The sequence below is a fragment of the Rousettus aegyptiacus genome, unplaced genomic scaffold, assembly GCF_014176215.1.
Source record: "Rousettus aegyptiacus isolate mRouAeg1 unplaced genomic scaffold, mRouAeg1.p scaffold_m13_p_10, whole genome shotgun sequence".
Lineage (NCBI taxonomy): Eukaryota > Metazoa > Chordata > Mammalia > Chiroptera > Pteropodidae > Rousettus > Rousettus aegyptiacus.
Window position 1 is genome coordinate 29,491,879 of NW_023416285.1, and position 15,194 is coordinate 29,507,072.

General features: G+C 34.1%; 1 protein-coding gene across 5 annotated transcripts in view; it reads right to left on the reverse strand.

Moving 5' to 3' along the window:
• Nucleotides 1–3,026: 3,026 nt before the first annotated feature.
• Nucleotides 3,027–15,194, reverse strand: part of CISD2 (CDGSH iron sulfur domain 2) — a 40,565-nt gene continuing 28,397 nt past the window's right edge. For 3 of the 5 annotated variants that reach the window (XR_004953072.1, XR_004953070.1, XR_004953069.1), the window contains one exon: nucleotides 5,353–5,434. Coding sequence is in view for 1 of the 5 variants with exons in the window: in XM_016159053.2 (XP_016014539.1) it covers nucleotides 3,823–3,912; nucleotides 5,220–5,434; nucleotides 14,625–14,727 (408 nt within the window). In the remaining 4 variants the exon portion in view is untranslated. Of the gene's footprint in view, nucleotides 3,913–5,219; nucleotides 5,435–12,881; nucleotides 12,971–14,624; nucleotides 14,829–15,194 lie in introns of those variants that run through there. The other 2 variants (XM_016159053.2, XR_004953071.1) reach the window with 2 other exon arrangements.

Here is a 15,194-nt window from a genome sequence, read left to right on the forward strand (position 1 = left end):
TGGTTTCCTAGGTATATAATCATATCAACAAAAGGTTTTCTATTTTCCTGTATTAGTATTATTTCATTTTTTTATCTTGTCAGTCACTGGATCCTCCAAGATAATCTTTAATATTAAGTAATGACAGCCTGATTTTAATTGAAAAAGTTTGATTTTCGATGCTTTTATACTTTTTATAACTAACCTTTATTGTGTTTAGTTTCCTTCCATTTGTTTTACTCAAGAATCTTCATTGCAAATGACTGTTGAATCTTAGCAATAGCCCTTTTAGCATCTATTTATATTTTTTTTATTAATTTATGTAATTGTGTTGATAGATTTAATGAAATCAAAACTCTTGAATTCCTAGAAGACAATCCTCTTTTCCATAGTATATTAGCTTTGTTTCTTTTTTACAGTGCTGCATTTTTATTTAGTATTTTCATCCATATATGTGAGATTGGTCTATGTTTTTTCTTCTTGTGTTTATCAAGGTTTGTTTTAACACTTTATTTAACATTTTATTTATTTTTCCTCCTCCCCCCTTAAAGTGACCTTTTTCTATCTTATTTTACTACTTGGCAGCATTCAATGTAATTGAAAACTTTGCTTCCAAGTTTTGAGTTTCTTAAATTTTTTCAATGGGTGTTGTTAGTGTGAAAATGCAGGACTGCATGATGGATATTAATAGAAAATTCCAAGAAATTTGAAAATTTAGTGAATTGTTTTTTGACAGTTTTATTTTCTCACTAGCACAGGGTTCATCTCTGTAAACACGCAATTTATTACCCTTCCCCTTTTCTGTATTATTTTGGAAAATTACAATCTTATAATAGAGATTAGGAATTTGTTAACATTGTGGCTGATATACTTGGCAACAGTGCTCTATGAGAAAAGTCACGGATATACTTTTTGTAAATGAAGTATCAAGCATTTAAACCAAAGGCAAGTTAGTGATGTCATCTCTGACTGAAAGGCATAACTATGCCTCTTTGAACATATTTCCATGTCCTTCAAGAGCATCTCATAAAATTGCATAATATAATTGCCAATGTTATGGAGTATCCTTTAATATTAAAATAATGTGGCCCAGGGGTTGGGGACCCCTGCCACATAGTACTTCATTCAAATTCATCATCAAACAACACCTATATAACTTGATTATGTTAATGTGCTTAGAAACAGTGATGTGCAGGATCCTATATTAAATGGTCTCAAGCTGCTATACTTTTAATATTCACATTAATTTTTTTGTTCCCTTCCCTGCCTCTAGCAAGACCCTGTAGATTCTTGTTTGTTCAGGAGTAGAAATCTAATAACCAAAGTTTTCACAATCAGGTGTGAAATAAGAATAAGCAGATTCTGAAGATGCAGACCTGAGGCACTCAACTCTGGATAAGGTACATGTGTATTCTTAACATCTCTTCTGGTCTTCTCCAGATTGGTGATGCTGCCACAACTGAATTCTAAATGAATAAAGTGCAATTAGGTCTTTCTAGTAGATAATAAATAAAATATCCACCATAATTTAAGAACTCTGTTGAACAGTAGTTTTGAGAGAGTAAAACTTTCTTTGCAGAGAGTCTAATAGCATGTTTCTAATGGAAGACTATATAAGGTAGAACTATATAGATCAGCAGCTGGCTTAGCTTTGTATAAACTTAACAAATTAGGTTACAAAATACAAAACAATTTAATGAATCATCATATGAGGCATCGAATTCAAAGCTGAATTGTAACATGTTTTTCATAATACAACTTGCTTAATTACCCATATGAATGAATAATACCGCAAGCCTCATCAAGAGTTTTGGATACCAATTTATGTAATGGTGGCGCTCATTTGCTTAGTAAGGCAATGAGTAGCTCCCTGGGTAAGATGCAGTCCTCAAAACAATCATGTGACACAGTAATGACAGGGCTGTTTCTTGAAGGTTTTAGAAACCCAGGATATGTATTTCAAGAGCTATCTTCCATTGTATTAATTCAGATGCAATTGGTTATTAGATGTCTATTTTTTAAAAGACGGAATTCTGTGTATTTCCATGAGGAAGTGACAACTAATCATTATGCATAATGCTATTAAAACAACAGCTTGCTATCACAGCCTAAGCGTCTGAAAAATTTACATAGGTGGGAAAAATATTTGGATACAACTCTTTAACATACTTAAACAATTGAAAATATGGAGAGAAAAATTTATTCTGAGAGTATACCACCTTGCTTTTGACAAAATTTAAAGCTAATAATTTCATTTTAGACTCTACATTTTTAGGAAATTTTCCCTTCTGTGAAATCTAAGTAGGGGAACCATTAGGATATGTATAAACATGTTGTGAGTTGCAGTGAATGATTTTTTTAAGAAAGCACATCATGACCACAGACCAGGCTATCAAATGTTCGGTGAGGAAGATTTTTCCCAGCCTTGTGATCAACCGTGGAAAAGTAACTGGTTAACTGGACAGTGAAGCCCCTTAAGGATGTTGAAGAAAGGGTCTCAGGAAAAAATACTCAGAGCCAAAGTGAGAGCAATGAGCAATGTTACACTTGCCCCCCTCCTCACGGTTGAGAGGAAAGAGCAACCATTTCGGACATACACCTTATAAAATTTCTCAAAAAACCCACATTTCTAACTAATTTTAAAATTCCTGCTGTTGGTCATGAGAAAGTCAAGATTACACAACAGAACCTGCTGACATTACATGTAATAAATTAAAAATCCAGGTACCATGCTTAGTGCAGGGTCTGGTACATATAAGTGGCCAATAACTATTAGCTTTAATTACGATTAGAAGAATAATTACATGTGTCTGCCTCCTGTACCTTCTTCATATATAATGAAGGCATTGTGAACTAACTGGATTCTACCTTTAATAGACACACAAAAGAGTAGCTTAATATAAAAACTGTAATAAAGATGAAAATTAAATAGATAGTAGGCTTAAAAATTACAGGTTTTAAAGATTCTCCAGTAAGTTTCTTTTGTAAACTTTTTGTATTTTGTTTTGATTCACACTATTATAAAGAGAAAAATGTTCATATAAACGTCATTTTGACCATTGAACTATTTATTTTAATATGAATTCAGATATACTTTATTTCAAATTGCTGCAGCTCATGAGTTTAGCTTTAAGTGTTCTTGCCATCCCACCCCACCCTGTCATTGAGTCAAATAGCTCAACAAACACATACACAACATCCGTAAACAGACACAAACAAGCCTTTTGTAAAGTAAACGAAACTTTTATAAGGTAAATAAGTGTTCCTTGTTGGAACTTTTATATCCAGTTCACATCTTCTCTGAAACTGAGATACTTATAATTACTAAACAACCTGTAGAAAGCAATGGGTTTATCTCTGAAAACTCAAGTAATTCTTGAGGACAATATTTTTCTTAATGATCTAAAAGTGTGGAAGGCCAAAAAAAAAAAAAAATCACTTCAAATGATCAAAACAGAAGAGAACTGAAAAATAATATATTTACAAGTATAGGGGAGAAATTTTAAAGTATAGATTCTATTGAAAATATTGATATTCGAAGAAACAGTTTTGGATCCATTGCCAAAAACTTATATTTTTCTCAATTAAAATCAGTTGGTTTTGTTGTAAATACATTAATTATTTGAAATCAGAAGGAAAGAATTGCACAATTTAATTTCTATATAAATGACTGAATATACGAAGTATCAAATATAAACAGTAGTGTAGCAAGAAAATTGGCAGAAATAATTATTCAACCAGTAATAATTAAGACTACCAATTGAAAGATCTATACACAAAGAATGGAAAAATAGTTATAAGCTTTTATAGCACACAACTGAGTTCAATCCTAATTCATTACTATTATACTTCTTTCTTCTTCAGTATTAGTGGACCCACATTATCTCCTGTCAATTCATTGTGTTTATTATGTGAACCATCACAGGCAGGAAACTAGAAAGGAAAAAGAATTACAAGTGTTATTTTTTAAATGATTTGATAAGTAGAAATATTTATGAAATGCTCTTACAAAGCACATGACTTTGAAAAACAAACCATCAGATAGCTTTCTGAGTAATAGATATATTCCACATCTAACCAAACTACATTCCAATACCACAGCAAATCTAACAATTTTAAATAGTTAATTCATTATTTAGCATAGATTTTAAATTAAAAGGTTTTGATGGTACCATGAGTCAATAAAATAGGTGTAAAAGGATCAAACTAAGCTCTTATTCTGTGTGAAGCTTGAAATTTGAGCTCACCTATTCACTTAAATTTTTAAAGAATGTAAATTAAAAATATGTTATTTCATGTTTTCTTACTATAGAACTCATGCCCTCTATATTTTTGAAAAACAATTAAAATATATATTTTTAAAAATTCCCTCAGATAATTAACATTTTAGTATATTTTTCCTCTGCATTTACTGTGTGTTCATTTTTAAACAAAATGGGGTCATATTGTAATATGCTTGTCTTACTTGTATTACACCTTGCTTTCATGTCATTAGTCTTTAAAAATATAATTTGTAGTGGCTTCCTAATGTCCCATCATTTGCATTACATCATACTTTAATCGTTCTGCTATTATTAGATTCCACGTTGTTTCTAAAATTTTGCTATTACAATGGATGCTGTAATGAACATTATTGTACTTAAAATCTCAAATATCTATGATCGAAGTAGTAGAAGAAAACAGATCTCATCAACTACCTATACAATAGGCATCGCTCCAAACTTTAATTTCCACATTAAAAATCATAATTATAGCTCATATTGTGCATACATCATCTCACTAAATCCTTGAAAATGTCTGTATGTTGATATATTATCAGATTAAAAAAAAAAAAAAACCTGAAGATCAGAGATTAAAGAGTAATTGCCCAAAGTCATACTATATATAAGTGGCAGACATCAACTTTGAACACAATTTATTCAGACTCCAAAGCTTAAAACTCTTTCTCACTAAACCTTATGTCCTCTCTCATAACAGAGGCATAGTTTAAACTGCATGTTACTCTAGCTGACTGTTGAACATGGTGAAACATCAGATTTTTATCCTTCCTTGCTGCTCTAACTTTTCTCACATAGGTAGTATTGATCACAAAATGTAAACTTTAATTTAGGAATACAGATATTTAGAACTAAATACTACTGAAAAATCTTTCATCTCACAGAACCTCGAAACTGGGGATTTAAGAAGGAAACCATTTTAACTGCACAGAATTTCAGAATACACATAAATGGACATCTTACCGTCTTAGAACGCCAACACCTACAATAAGCTGCTTTAGTAAGACACAAATCTTCAATGTTTATTTCATTCACCACTTTGGGATTTTCCTTTTGTATTTTGAGGTTAATCAAGCTATCCTTCTGTTGTTTTTTCTTTGGGAGGAATGGACGAACTGCAAGGTAGCCAAGTAGTGCAAGTACACCAAGGAACGGCAATAACCGAAGCCATTCTGAAACTAAACATGTAGATTTGTTAGTCTGCAGTGCTCTTGTAATAGAACTCAAGTAGCATGTCTCATCCTTGAAATTATTCTTTATCTATTCTTCTCATTTTAACTTCTTAACTATTCATCTGTAAAACCATGAATTAGTAACACAATCAAACCATCCGGTTTCATTTGTGGGCTAACAAGACTCATGAAATGGAAAACAAAATTTTGAGAAATAGGTCCTTTACCAAATATCCTCTCATTATCCTAAGTATATTTATGTTTATCCTTATTTTTATTTCAGGAATTATGATAACCATGATCATAAACAAAATTCAATGTGTGACATATTTTATAGGTTTAGAAAATATTTCCATGTCTAAAATCATATAATAGAATATCTATATATTTTGCCATTGAATTATAATTTCAGAGAGAACACAACTTCAGTGATTTAATTTACAACATTTGTAAAACAGTGATTCCTAAACACCTAAATATTGTATAAAAGCTATTATTTTAAAGAATTGAAATTTTTATATACTAAATGTTCTCATTATTAGATTCATCTGATTCCATAAGTGTTCAGCAAGGGACAGGTTCTCCATAGCTAGCAAGGCCCCCCAAGATGTCAGTCATAAAATATAGAAAGTAAAAAAATGATTAAAACACAAATGTGCATATTTAAATAAATTAATATTAAATACAACTCAAAATTCAGTTTCTAAGACATGCTAGTCACATTTCAGCAGCTCAAAAGCCACATGTGGCTTGTGGCTACTGGATACTACTGTATTTGACAGCATAGAGAACATTTCTATAATCGTAGAAAGTTTTCTGGATGGTGCTGCTATAGACCATTGTTCCTATAAAGTACTAACTCTGCAGCATGGTAGGGCAACTTTAACAGCTTCGGTTCCCACAAAACATTCCATTTCTTGTGTACATGAAGCCACCCAAAGTTATTACCTAATAGCAACCTTCCTGTGCTCCTTGCATAAGGAATTTCTTGTGTCTGCCATGCCTTTCTACTAATTTGTGTAAACCTTTGAAGACTACGGTCAAATATTGCCTCCTCCAGAAGTCTTTCCAGATTTCACAAAGCAAAATTAATCGCTTCCTCCTGTGCTTCCAATCCCTTTTTCCTCATATTTCTCTTATTACACTACTGTTAACTATTCATAAAGTTGAGTCTTCCATAAGCCTCTAAGAAAAGGTGCTGTGTACTAACTACTCTTCTGGAACAAAGTAGACACCTCAGAAATGTTGAATGATTGACTTACTGAATGAACAATGTAAAGCATAAATGTGAGTCCCTTTCTCATCACATAGTAACTATTTATTTACATTTGTCTTCTAGATCAGGCAATTAATACCTTAGATTGCTATTGGCCTCGATAGCCAGGATAGTGTGTTGAAATACAATATCAATAAATGTTTGTTGAATGTAGAATAACATTAAGTATTATACTGTATATTACAAAGTCACAAAAGGTTAAATAACTCAAAGTCAAAAAGTAAGTGAATAAGAATATAAAGATGAAAACCTTCATTTAGATTCTTAAGTTTAGCATTTCCTATCTTAACCCATAAATCTCAGGAAACAAATGGTATTAATACTGTTTTAACTTCTACTTCAGAAAAAATTTTGACACTGTTCCTTGATAAAACACTAATCTCTATATACAAAAAGTAATGAAAAGCACTATTACCTCCCATAATGAAGTAATAACTTACACAACAGTTTCAGAACAATCTGCTTTTGATGATAAACTTCCATCTAACTACAGAAAGGTTTTATAAAGAAAAATAATACAGCTCATAAAACTTAATTAGAAATCATTTATTAAGGCTGATAAATCAAACATGAAATTAAAAAAAAAATCTTAAGACCAGCTATTTCCTATGCACCTGTTTGACATATGTTGAGCTATTATAGACATTTTAGATACTGTAAAGAAAAACTGTTACCTAATTGTTAGATATAATGTATTTTGTACAGTATATTTTATTTTTGTTGTTTGAAGATAATCAAAAATCAATCCCACCAGTCAAGAATTGGTAACATTTTGTTGTATTAATGGTGCCTTTTTTGGGGGAGGGGCTGGGGATATGTATGCTTTAAATATTAAAAAAAAAAAAAAAGGAAACTGAGACCATATTGTATACAGCCTATATCCTACTTTTTTCACTTATTGTATCAGAAACATTCTCAATTCCTTAATATCCTTTGGAAGCATGAATGTTAATGGCTGCAGCCACTTATCATGTGCCCCAATCACAACAGATCTACAAGAGCAGAGACCTTATTTATCTGGATCCCTACTATATCTTCAGTACCCAAATAATGCTTGGCTCAATTCATTTTATTTTACATTGAGGTATAATTTATACCTCAGCTTGTTGAGCTTTGAGTTATGTTCAATTTGAGTTATGTTCAACTGTAAACAACACCTAAAACAAAATATAGAGTATTTCTATTATTTTAGAAAGTTTGTTCTTGTATAATGCCCTTTCTGGGTTCTTTCATCAATTGAAGTGCTTAATAAATATTTCTGAATGAAGAAATACAATCAATTTGCTATTGTTAATCTGTCGTCAACATTTTAACTATATAATTATTAAGTACCTATTATGAGGAGATATTGTCTTATTTGTCTCTATGTACCCAGTGCTTAGTACAGTGCCTAGCACAGAGCAGGATTTCAGATAAATTACTAATTCAGTTTATCTGTTGCATAAATCCAGATTTTCATATACTTAGAATCAGGTTTCTTTGGCCTGTAAAATAGAAACAACAATAATTCATTCATTTGTTCAACAATACAAGTACCTACCACATTCCAAATATTGCACCAGGTGCTGGGGACAAAGCTGATAGTTAGATAAGGTCCCTGCTCTTATAGGACATATACTTTACAAAAAGAGATTACAAGACACAGTCCCTACCTAAAAAGAGCTTTCCACTAGTATGGAAATACATCTATAAAGGATTACAGTACTATGTAGTATGTGCAATCATAAATAAGTGATATAGAGGAAGAAGTGATTAACTCTTTACAGGAATGAGCAAAGATTTTTACAGGAAGGATTTGACACCCAAACAGGTTTCTGAAAGATGAATAAGAGTACAGGAGGAGTCCACAGGTGGATGGGAGGAGGAGCTACATTCCACACAGAAGACACAGTGTAGCCAAAGGCACAGAGATATGACATAGAGGAAAAATTTGGAAAACTAAATGCTATGGTATTACTGGGATATAATGAAAGATGAGAGTTACTACAGAAGTGAGCAGGTACCAGATTATGAAAAGCTCTGATATAAAAGGGGACCACTGAAATATCTGTTGGAAATCCACTAAAATAACCCAGAAAAAAATAATGTGAACTAAAACTATAGCCATTAAAGCAAAGAGAGGACAATTGGACCCCCGAACACCGCCTGGAATAGTGTATGTTCCTGTGAGAGTGCATTTTCTGAGGAAACAGTCTATAGCTTTCACTGGGATCTTAGAGTGGGTCTGTGATCAACCCTCACCTACTTTTAAACTTAAGAACCACTACCTCAGTCAAATTATTAGGATTTGGTGACTAAGAATGAAGTATGAGGTAAATGGTGGCAGCGGAGATACTTCGTGATTCCCATAATTCTGGTTTCATTATCTGGATGTATGACGGTACTGGCCTCTAATTTAAAAACAAAACAAAACAAACAAACAAACAGAATATAAGAAGGGTAGCATTAAGCAGAAAGTGCAGTTCAGTATTGTAGGAAAAAGGGGGAAATATGAGGTTTTAGCATTCTTAAAAAATAAGGGAGAGACTAAAGTTCAACAGATAACAGCAAAAAGGGATACTGATGGATGGCAGAAGAGTTTTCTTTGAAAGATAGTGAAACAATTCCAGGGTGGAAGTAGCTCTGCAGAGCCTGAAAGATGCAAACTGTATCTGCTCCCTCATCCCATAAGAAGATAGGGGGGTGGGGACGGGAGGTGTAGGGAAAACAAAAAACAAAAAAAGACCACTGAGAGAGCCACAGGGAAAGTGCTTTCCTTAGGGAGAACTTTGTTTCACTTAGGGCAAAAAGGTGCCTCAAGTAGCAAGGGTTTTTGAAGATAAGCCACGATTTGAACTTAAAAATGTGAATGAAGATCAGGGTCTGGAGAAAGAAAGAGATGCATTTTGACTGCAGTTAAGTCAAAGATCGAACTGCTGACCTCAACGTTCAATCCATTAAAAGGGTGCCCAGTAAGGTAACATTTTATTTACTCATTTGAATGTAAAATGATTAATTTCCTTAAAATTGTTCCCTTAGTTCAATATTTTCACTTCTGGATAGACCTTCTTCCTTTATCTGTGAAGTTTTCCTGTTTCTAATTTTTTTTTAATCACCTCTAATTAAAAAAAAAAAAATCAGACCACACTAATACAGAGCAGGGTTCTAATATTTATTTTACAATATTTTATTTCCCACTATTAAGATAAACAATAAGACTAAGATGACAGAGTGAAAGAACGGGCACCATCAGAAAAGCAAAATCTGAACAGAAAAGAATGGTTCAAAACAACTTGAATAGCAAGCAATTTTAATACCGATTTTCTGAAAGTAGACACTGTTAAAAGAATCTTCTTAGAAGAAATAGAATTAAGAGGAAGCTGATTCAACCTTTTACATAGATAGGCCATCATCACACCATTCCTGATCAAGATATATAAACAAATACAATGATAAAAATATTTTTGAAAGTGCATATTAACACACATGGATCTCAATGAGAAATTATTTTCTAAGGAACTAGGACAGATTCTTTTTTCTTTTTCAAAAGGTTGTTTATAATACCATAAAAATAATATTGGTTTTTGGTTGCTGATCATGTTATAACATTTTCTTAGGTGTCATTTATAGGCAAGACACAATTTATTTCTGACCTGTAGAAAGATGAAGGTAAAATAATTTCAATGGATGGCTTTATAATTACCACTTCAAACCTAATACAGACTATTCAAGACCAAAGGGCCAATAAAATGAAATTAATGATTGATTTTTAAATCTTTTTTCCATTCACTATTATGAACAGAACAGTGTCATAGTATCTAGAACATTGGCTGGCCCGTAGTAAGGGCTCAATAAATACTTGATGACTTGAGCAATTTTAAACTGCCAAGTAGTTAGTTATATGGAAGAAAATGTTTTAATGAAATCAAAACTGTTCTCTACAAAGGCTAGTATAATCTTTAAATATTTGATTTTTACACATAGTTGGTCTAAACAGGAAGAGGAGAAAACTTTTACAACTTATAGTAACTATGTAAATATTTTCCCCAATTTGCAAAAAAAAAAGTTTTATAAAATAAAATTCTTCAATCTTTCAGAAATAACCTTTATTATTTACATGTTAATAAATGTAGCTCTGTAGGTTGAACTTAATGATTTACTTTACTTTCCTATTGAGAAAACTCACCTTTGGTTCCATTTCTTTAAAAATAAATAAGGTACAATTTAAATACAATATGATAAATGGATCTTAGGTGTTTAGCTCTGGGTTGTGATAATTAAATACAACCCTGTAGCCTCCACTGAAAATGTGTAAAAATATGTAAAATATTTTTACCACCTCAGAAAGTATTCTCCTGACCCTTTCTAGTCTATCCCCGACCACTAATTCCTATAACCAAAGCTTTTTTCACTGAACATAAAATTTTTGAGATTCATCTAGTGGATCAGTAATTCATCCCTTTTTATTGCTAACTAGTATTCCACTCTATAAATATACCATAATTTGTTTATCCATTTTCCTGTTGGTAGATACTCGGGTTCCTTTCAGTTTGGGCTATTGTAAATAAGTCTGCTATAAACAAGCTTATACATCTTTTTGTGAATATATTTTCAACTCTTTTCCAGTTCTAAATTCTCTGTTCAAAATTGGCTCTTTCTGGATAAATAGAGCTAATGCCCTTAAAGCTGTCAACTCTGGCATATCTGTGTTTCTCTGGGGAAAATATTGTCTTTAGAAGGAAAACCATTACATTTCAAAAATGCAAACTAGTTCAAGTGGGGAAGAATTACTATATTCAGAGTTTCATAGCTAGCTTTTAAATCTAGAAGTAATGATTTTCTGACTTTAGGAATATTATTTGTTGTTGTTTTATTTTAAAAGTTCATATGACAAGGAAAGCTTTTTTAAAGGTCAAGGTATTAGAATATACTACACTTTCAAAGGGCAGAATGGTTCTAACTTATCTCAAAAGCCTCACTCTTAAAAATGTTACCTAAACCGAGATAAGTTCTTTCTAATAGATAAATATTGTACTATTTATAAATGTTCTACAGTAATTAAGGATCTCTGAGTGTTTACTAAGAATGCAGAGTCATCATGAGAATGAACTGCTTCAAAAAAAATTTGCTGGCTCTAAATAGGGAAGGAAAAACTGGTAATAATAATGTGAACTATAACTTTTTTAGCTCTAATTGTCATGATAGAAAATGAAAATATCTTTGGTCTCCTAGACTTTTTAAACAATTACTACAAAGTTATCTTCCAGGTTTTTCTTTCAACAAAGTCTAAGTATGGCGTCTTAAGTAGATCATTCAAGAAAGGCAAATGTCATTAGCTATTACAATCTATCTTGAAGGAGAGACTCAGAGTGGAAATTGTTTTTCTTCTATAGTGCTTCAAAATAGATTCTTCAACTACTACCTTATCATTGCCCAGTGTGAAACAGATTCTTTTTTTCATAAAGCAGTTATTATGAACATGTTAATGTTTCCTAAACAAATAAGCAATACAATGAGAACTAAATTGCAGATGTATTTTAATGAAACTTAAGTTAAATATGTGCTATTAAGATATGTATCACAGTTGTCATTTCTGAGAATGAGTCCTCACATTAAAAATTTAACAACTTTATTTTTGGCCATGCCACCCTAAACACACCTGATCTTGCTCGAAAGCTAAGCAGAGTCGGGACTGGTTAGTACTTGGATGGGAGACCACCTAGGAAGACCAGGTGCTGTAGGCGTTAAAAGAAAAAAAAATTAACAGCTTTAAGGAGGAAGTTAATACATACTATTGATTTAAGGGGGGAACGGTTTGGGTTGTTTCCTTAATGTCTTTAATAGGAATTAAATATTTGTTGACAGTAGGGATCATCAAGAAAAAATAAAACACTTTAAATCTTCTAGCCACTAAATCAAATATCATACTTTCTAATCTGCTTTGACTACACTTTATTTACCAAAAATTGAAACTAACATAACATTGGATTGAGTGAGAATAAGGGGACATTTCTTTTTCCTGACTGTTAAAAATTAAGCAGTTACTTTACATAAATTATTAAAAAGGTAAATTGGCAACTTGGAACAAATGCCACAAAATGATATTCTTTGACCCTGTTATTATTTTAGTGAATACATCTAAGGGTATAATTCAAAAGAGAAAAAAATACCAATTGATATTGGTACAGGGCTACTCACCACTGAAGATTATGAACAAAAAACACATTTATATAAACATTCCAAATTTCCAGCTGCAAGGTAATGTGTAGGCCTATTGTGATGTTAATCTAAAATAAGATTATATAGTTGTTAGAACAAGATGAGGAATATATTAAAATATGTAAAATACTTAAATAAATATAAAAGTTGATTTTTACATAATTGCTGCAATTCTATTAGAATAAACTGATAGCACCAAAAGAAGGCTTTAATGTTTATAAACTTGATTTGAAACAGTATTTTCATTTTGTTACTTTTATGTGGCTTCTATGTTTAGATGTCTTTTTAATATTTATTCTTCAGTTACCATACTGTCTATTCAGTTACACTCTTTCTATCAAACCCTTTAGCATCGAAAATGTTAAAATTTCACAATCCATTTGTCAACAGAGCAACTATCTCTGTCCATAATCCAAAGACTCTCTAGACTTGGAACAGTTATCTACTTTCCCCATGTAAATCTATCACCACCGGATTTTTTTTTTTTAATCACTGAGAAGAGCTATCTCCCAAGGCATCCTATCTGTTTTAAAGTTTTCTTTAATTTAAAACAAAAGAACCCTTTCTTAAAACTTCAAATAACTTTCACTAATTTAGTCCTAGTTGTCTTTTGGACTACACAAAAGAAATCTTCCAATCACCCTTCCAAATGGTGTATTTTAAGTCAGCTACCATAGATCTCCAGACTGCTCCAAGCTAAGCAACCTATTTACCTCAAAATTATCTTATCATGATTATGTTCTCTGAGACGCGGGACATATGAGTTCAATGTTGCTAAATTGACATGGCTTTCTCCTCCTCACCATCCTAACCAATCTGAGTCTGGTTTACACACACTCCACGTACACTGTAATGCTCAGAACTCGACAAAATCTTCCAAGTATTTACTGGATTCTGGAAAATTTCATCCTTTATGAAATCCTAAAATGTGGGCTCTTTCTTTGTAAAGGGAGAAACGTAAGTACTGAATGTTACATATATTCGTTAAATTTAATTTTCTAAGATTTGGCTCATCACTATAGTCTCGAAACACTTTATGGCTAATGTACCTTTCCTCTAATCCAAGTTTGCTTAACAGCCTCCAGTCCATAGTAATGGAGGTGACCTCAAATGCTCCCATGATAGGGCATGTCTCCCCTATGGGAATGGAGATTATTTTCTAATTTTGTTACTAAGTAAAACTACTATACACACACACACACACACACATATACACATACACATACATGTGTATATACACATACATACACACATATATATACACATGCACACACACATAACACGTATTTCTGTGTTTCCCACACACACCCACACACCACATCAAGCTGAAACTGCCTGATAGCGCCTTGGATAATGACTTATCCTGTTTTAAAATAAACAAGCACACTGCAGTGAGCAATGGAGATAAATTAGAAGAGCCCGCTCTTAACTCAGTACCTTCTCTGGAAAAAACCTGGTCTCTCACCACGGAAGGACACCGGAGATATCCACGAGGACAAGCGCCCGGGGCCAAGGGGCAAGGAGAGGCGACATCACCAGCGCTCTCAGGCCGCTGCGCCGGCGCGCTCCCACCGCCCTGCGCACGCAGGGTCACGGGGTCACGCACCACCCGCCAGGCTCCGCTCCGCCCCGCCCCTTGGCCGGAGGACTCTTAGACCCCCCCACCCCGCCCCTGCCTTGGGAAGCATGGGAGGATGGGAATTAGCCGAAGGTGGGGATTACCTGTGAGCCGGGCGAACCCCGTAATGCTCTCAGGGACTGGGAGCCGCTTAAGATACGCGGGGAGCTGCACCTTCACGATGCGGGCCACGCTCTCCAGCACCATCCTGGCCCGCGGCGTCCGCTCGCGTTCGTCTCCCGCGGCCGCAGCGCTCTCCGGCCGTTCTGCCGCGCCTGCGCTGAGAGCGGAGGCGGCCGGCGGGCGCTCGAAGTCCCAGTCCGCGCGGCGGGCGGGGCTGCGGGCCCGGGGAGCAGAGGTGACTCGCCCGGCACCGATTGGCAGCGGGCGAGTGACGTGCGCGGGGGCAGGCGCCGAGGATGCGCGGGCGGCCGCGGGCTCCGGAGCCGCGCGAACGGGTTGGTAGCGGAGCCTCCTTGGGTCTGGATTTTGAGGAGGGCTTTGGCCTTGGGCCCTTTACGTCTGTTGAGGCCCGAGGCCAGCAGGAAGGATACTGTATCCGATGTGATAAAGCGCGCGAGAGTGCTTTGTAACCGGAAAGTGCCCTTCAAAAGTGGGTTTCTTCAGCTGTCTCTTTTTACTTTCGCCCCTCTCCGCTTTGTACTCTTCTCAGA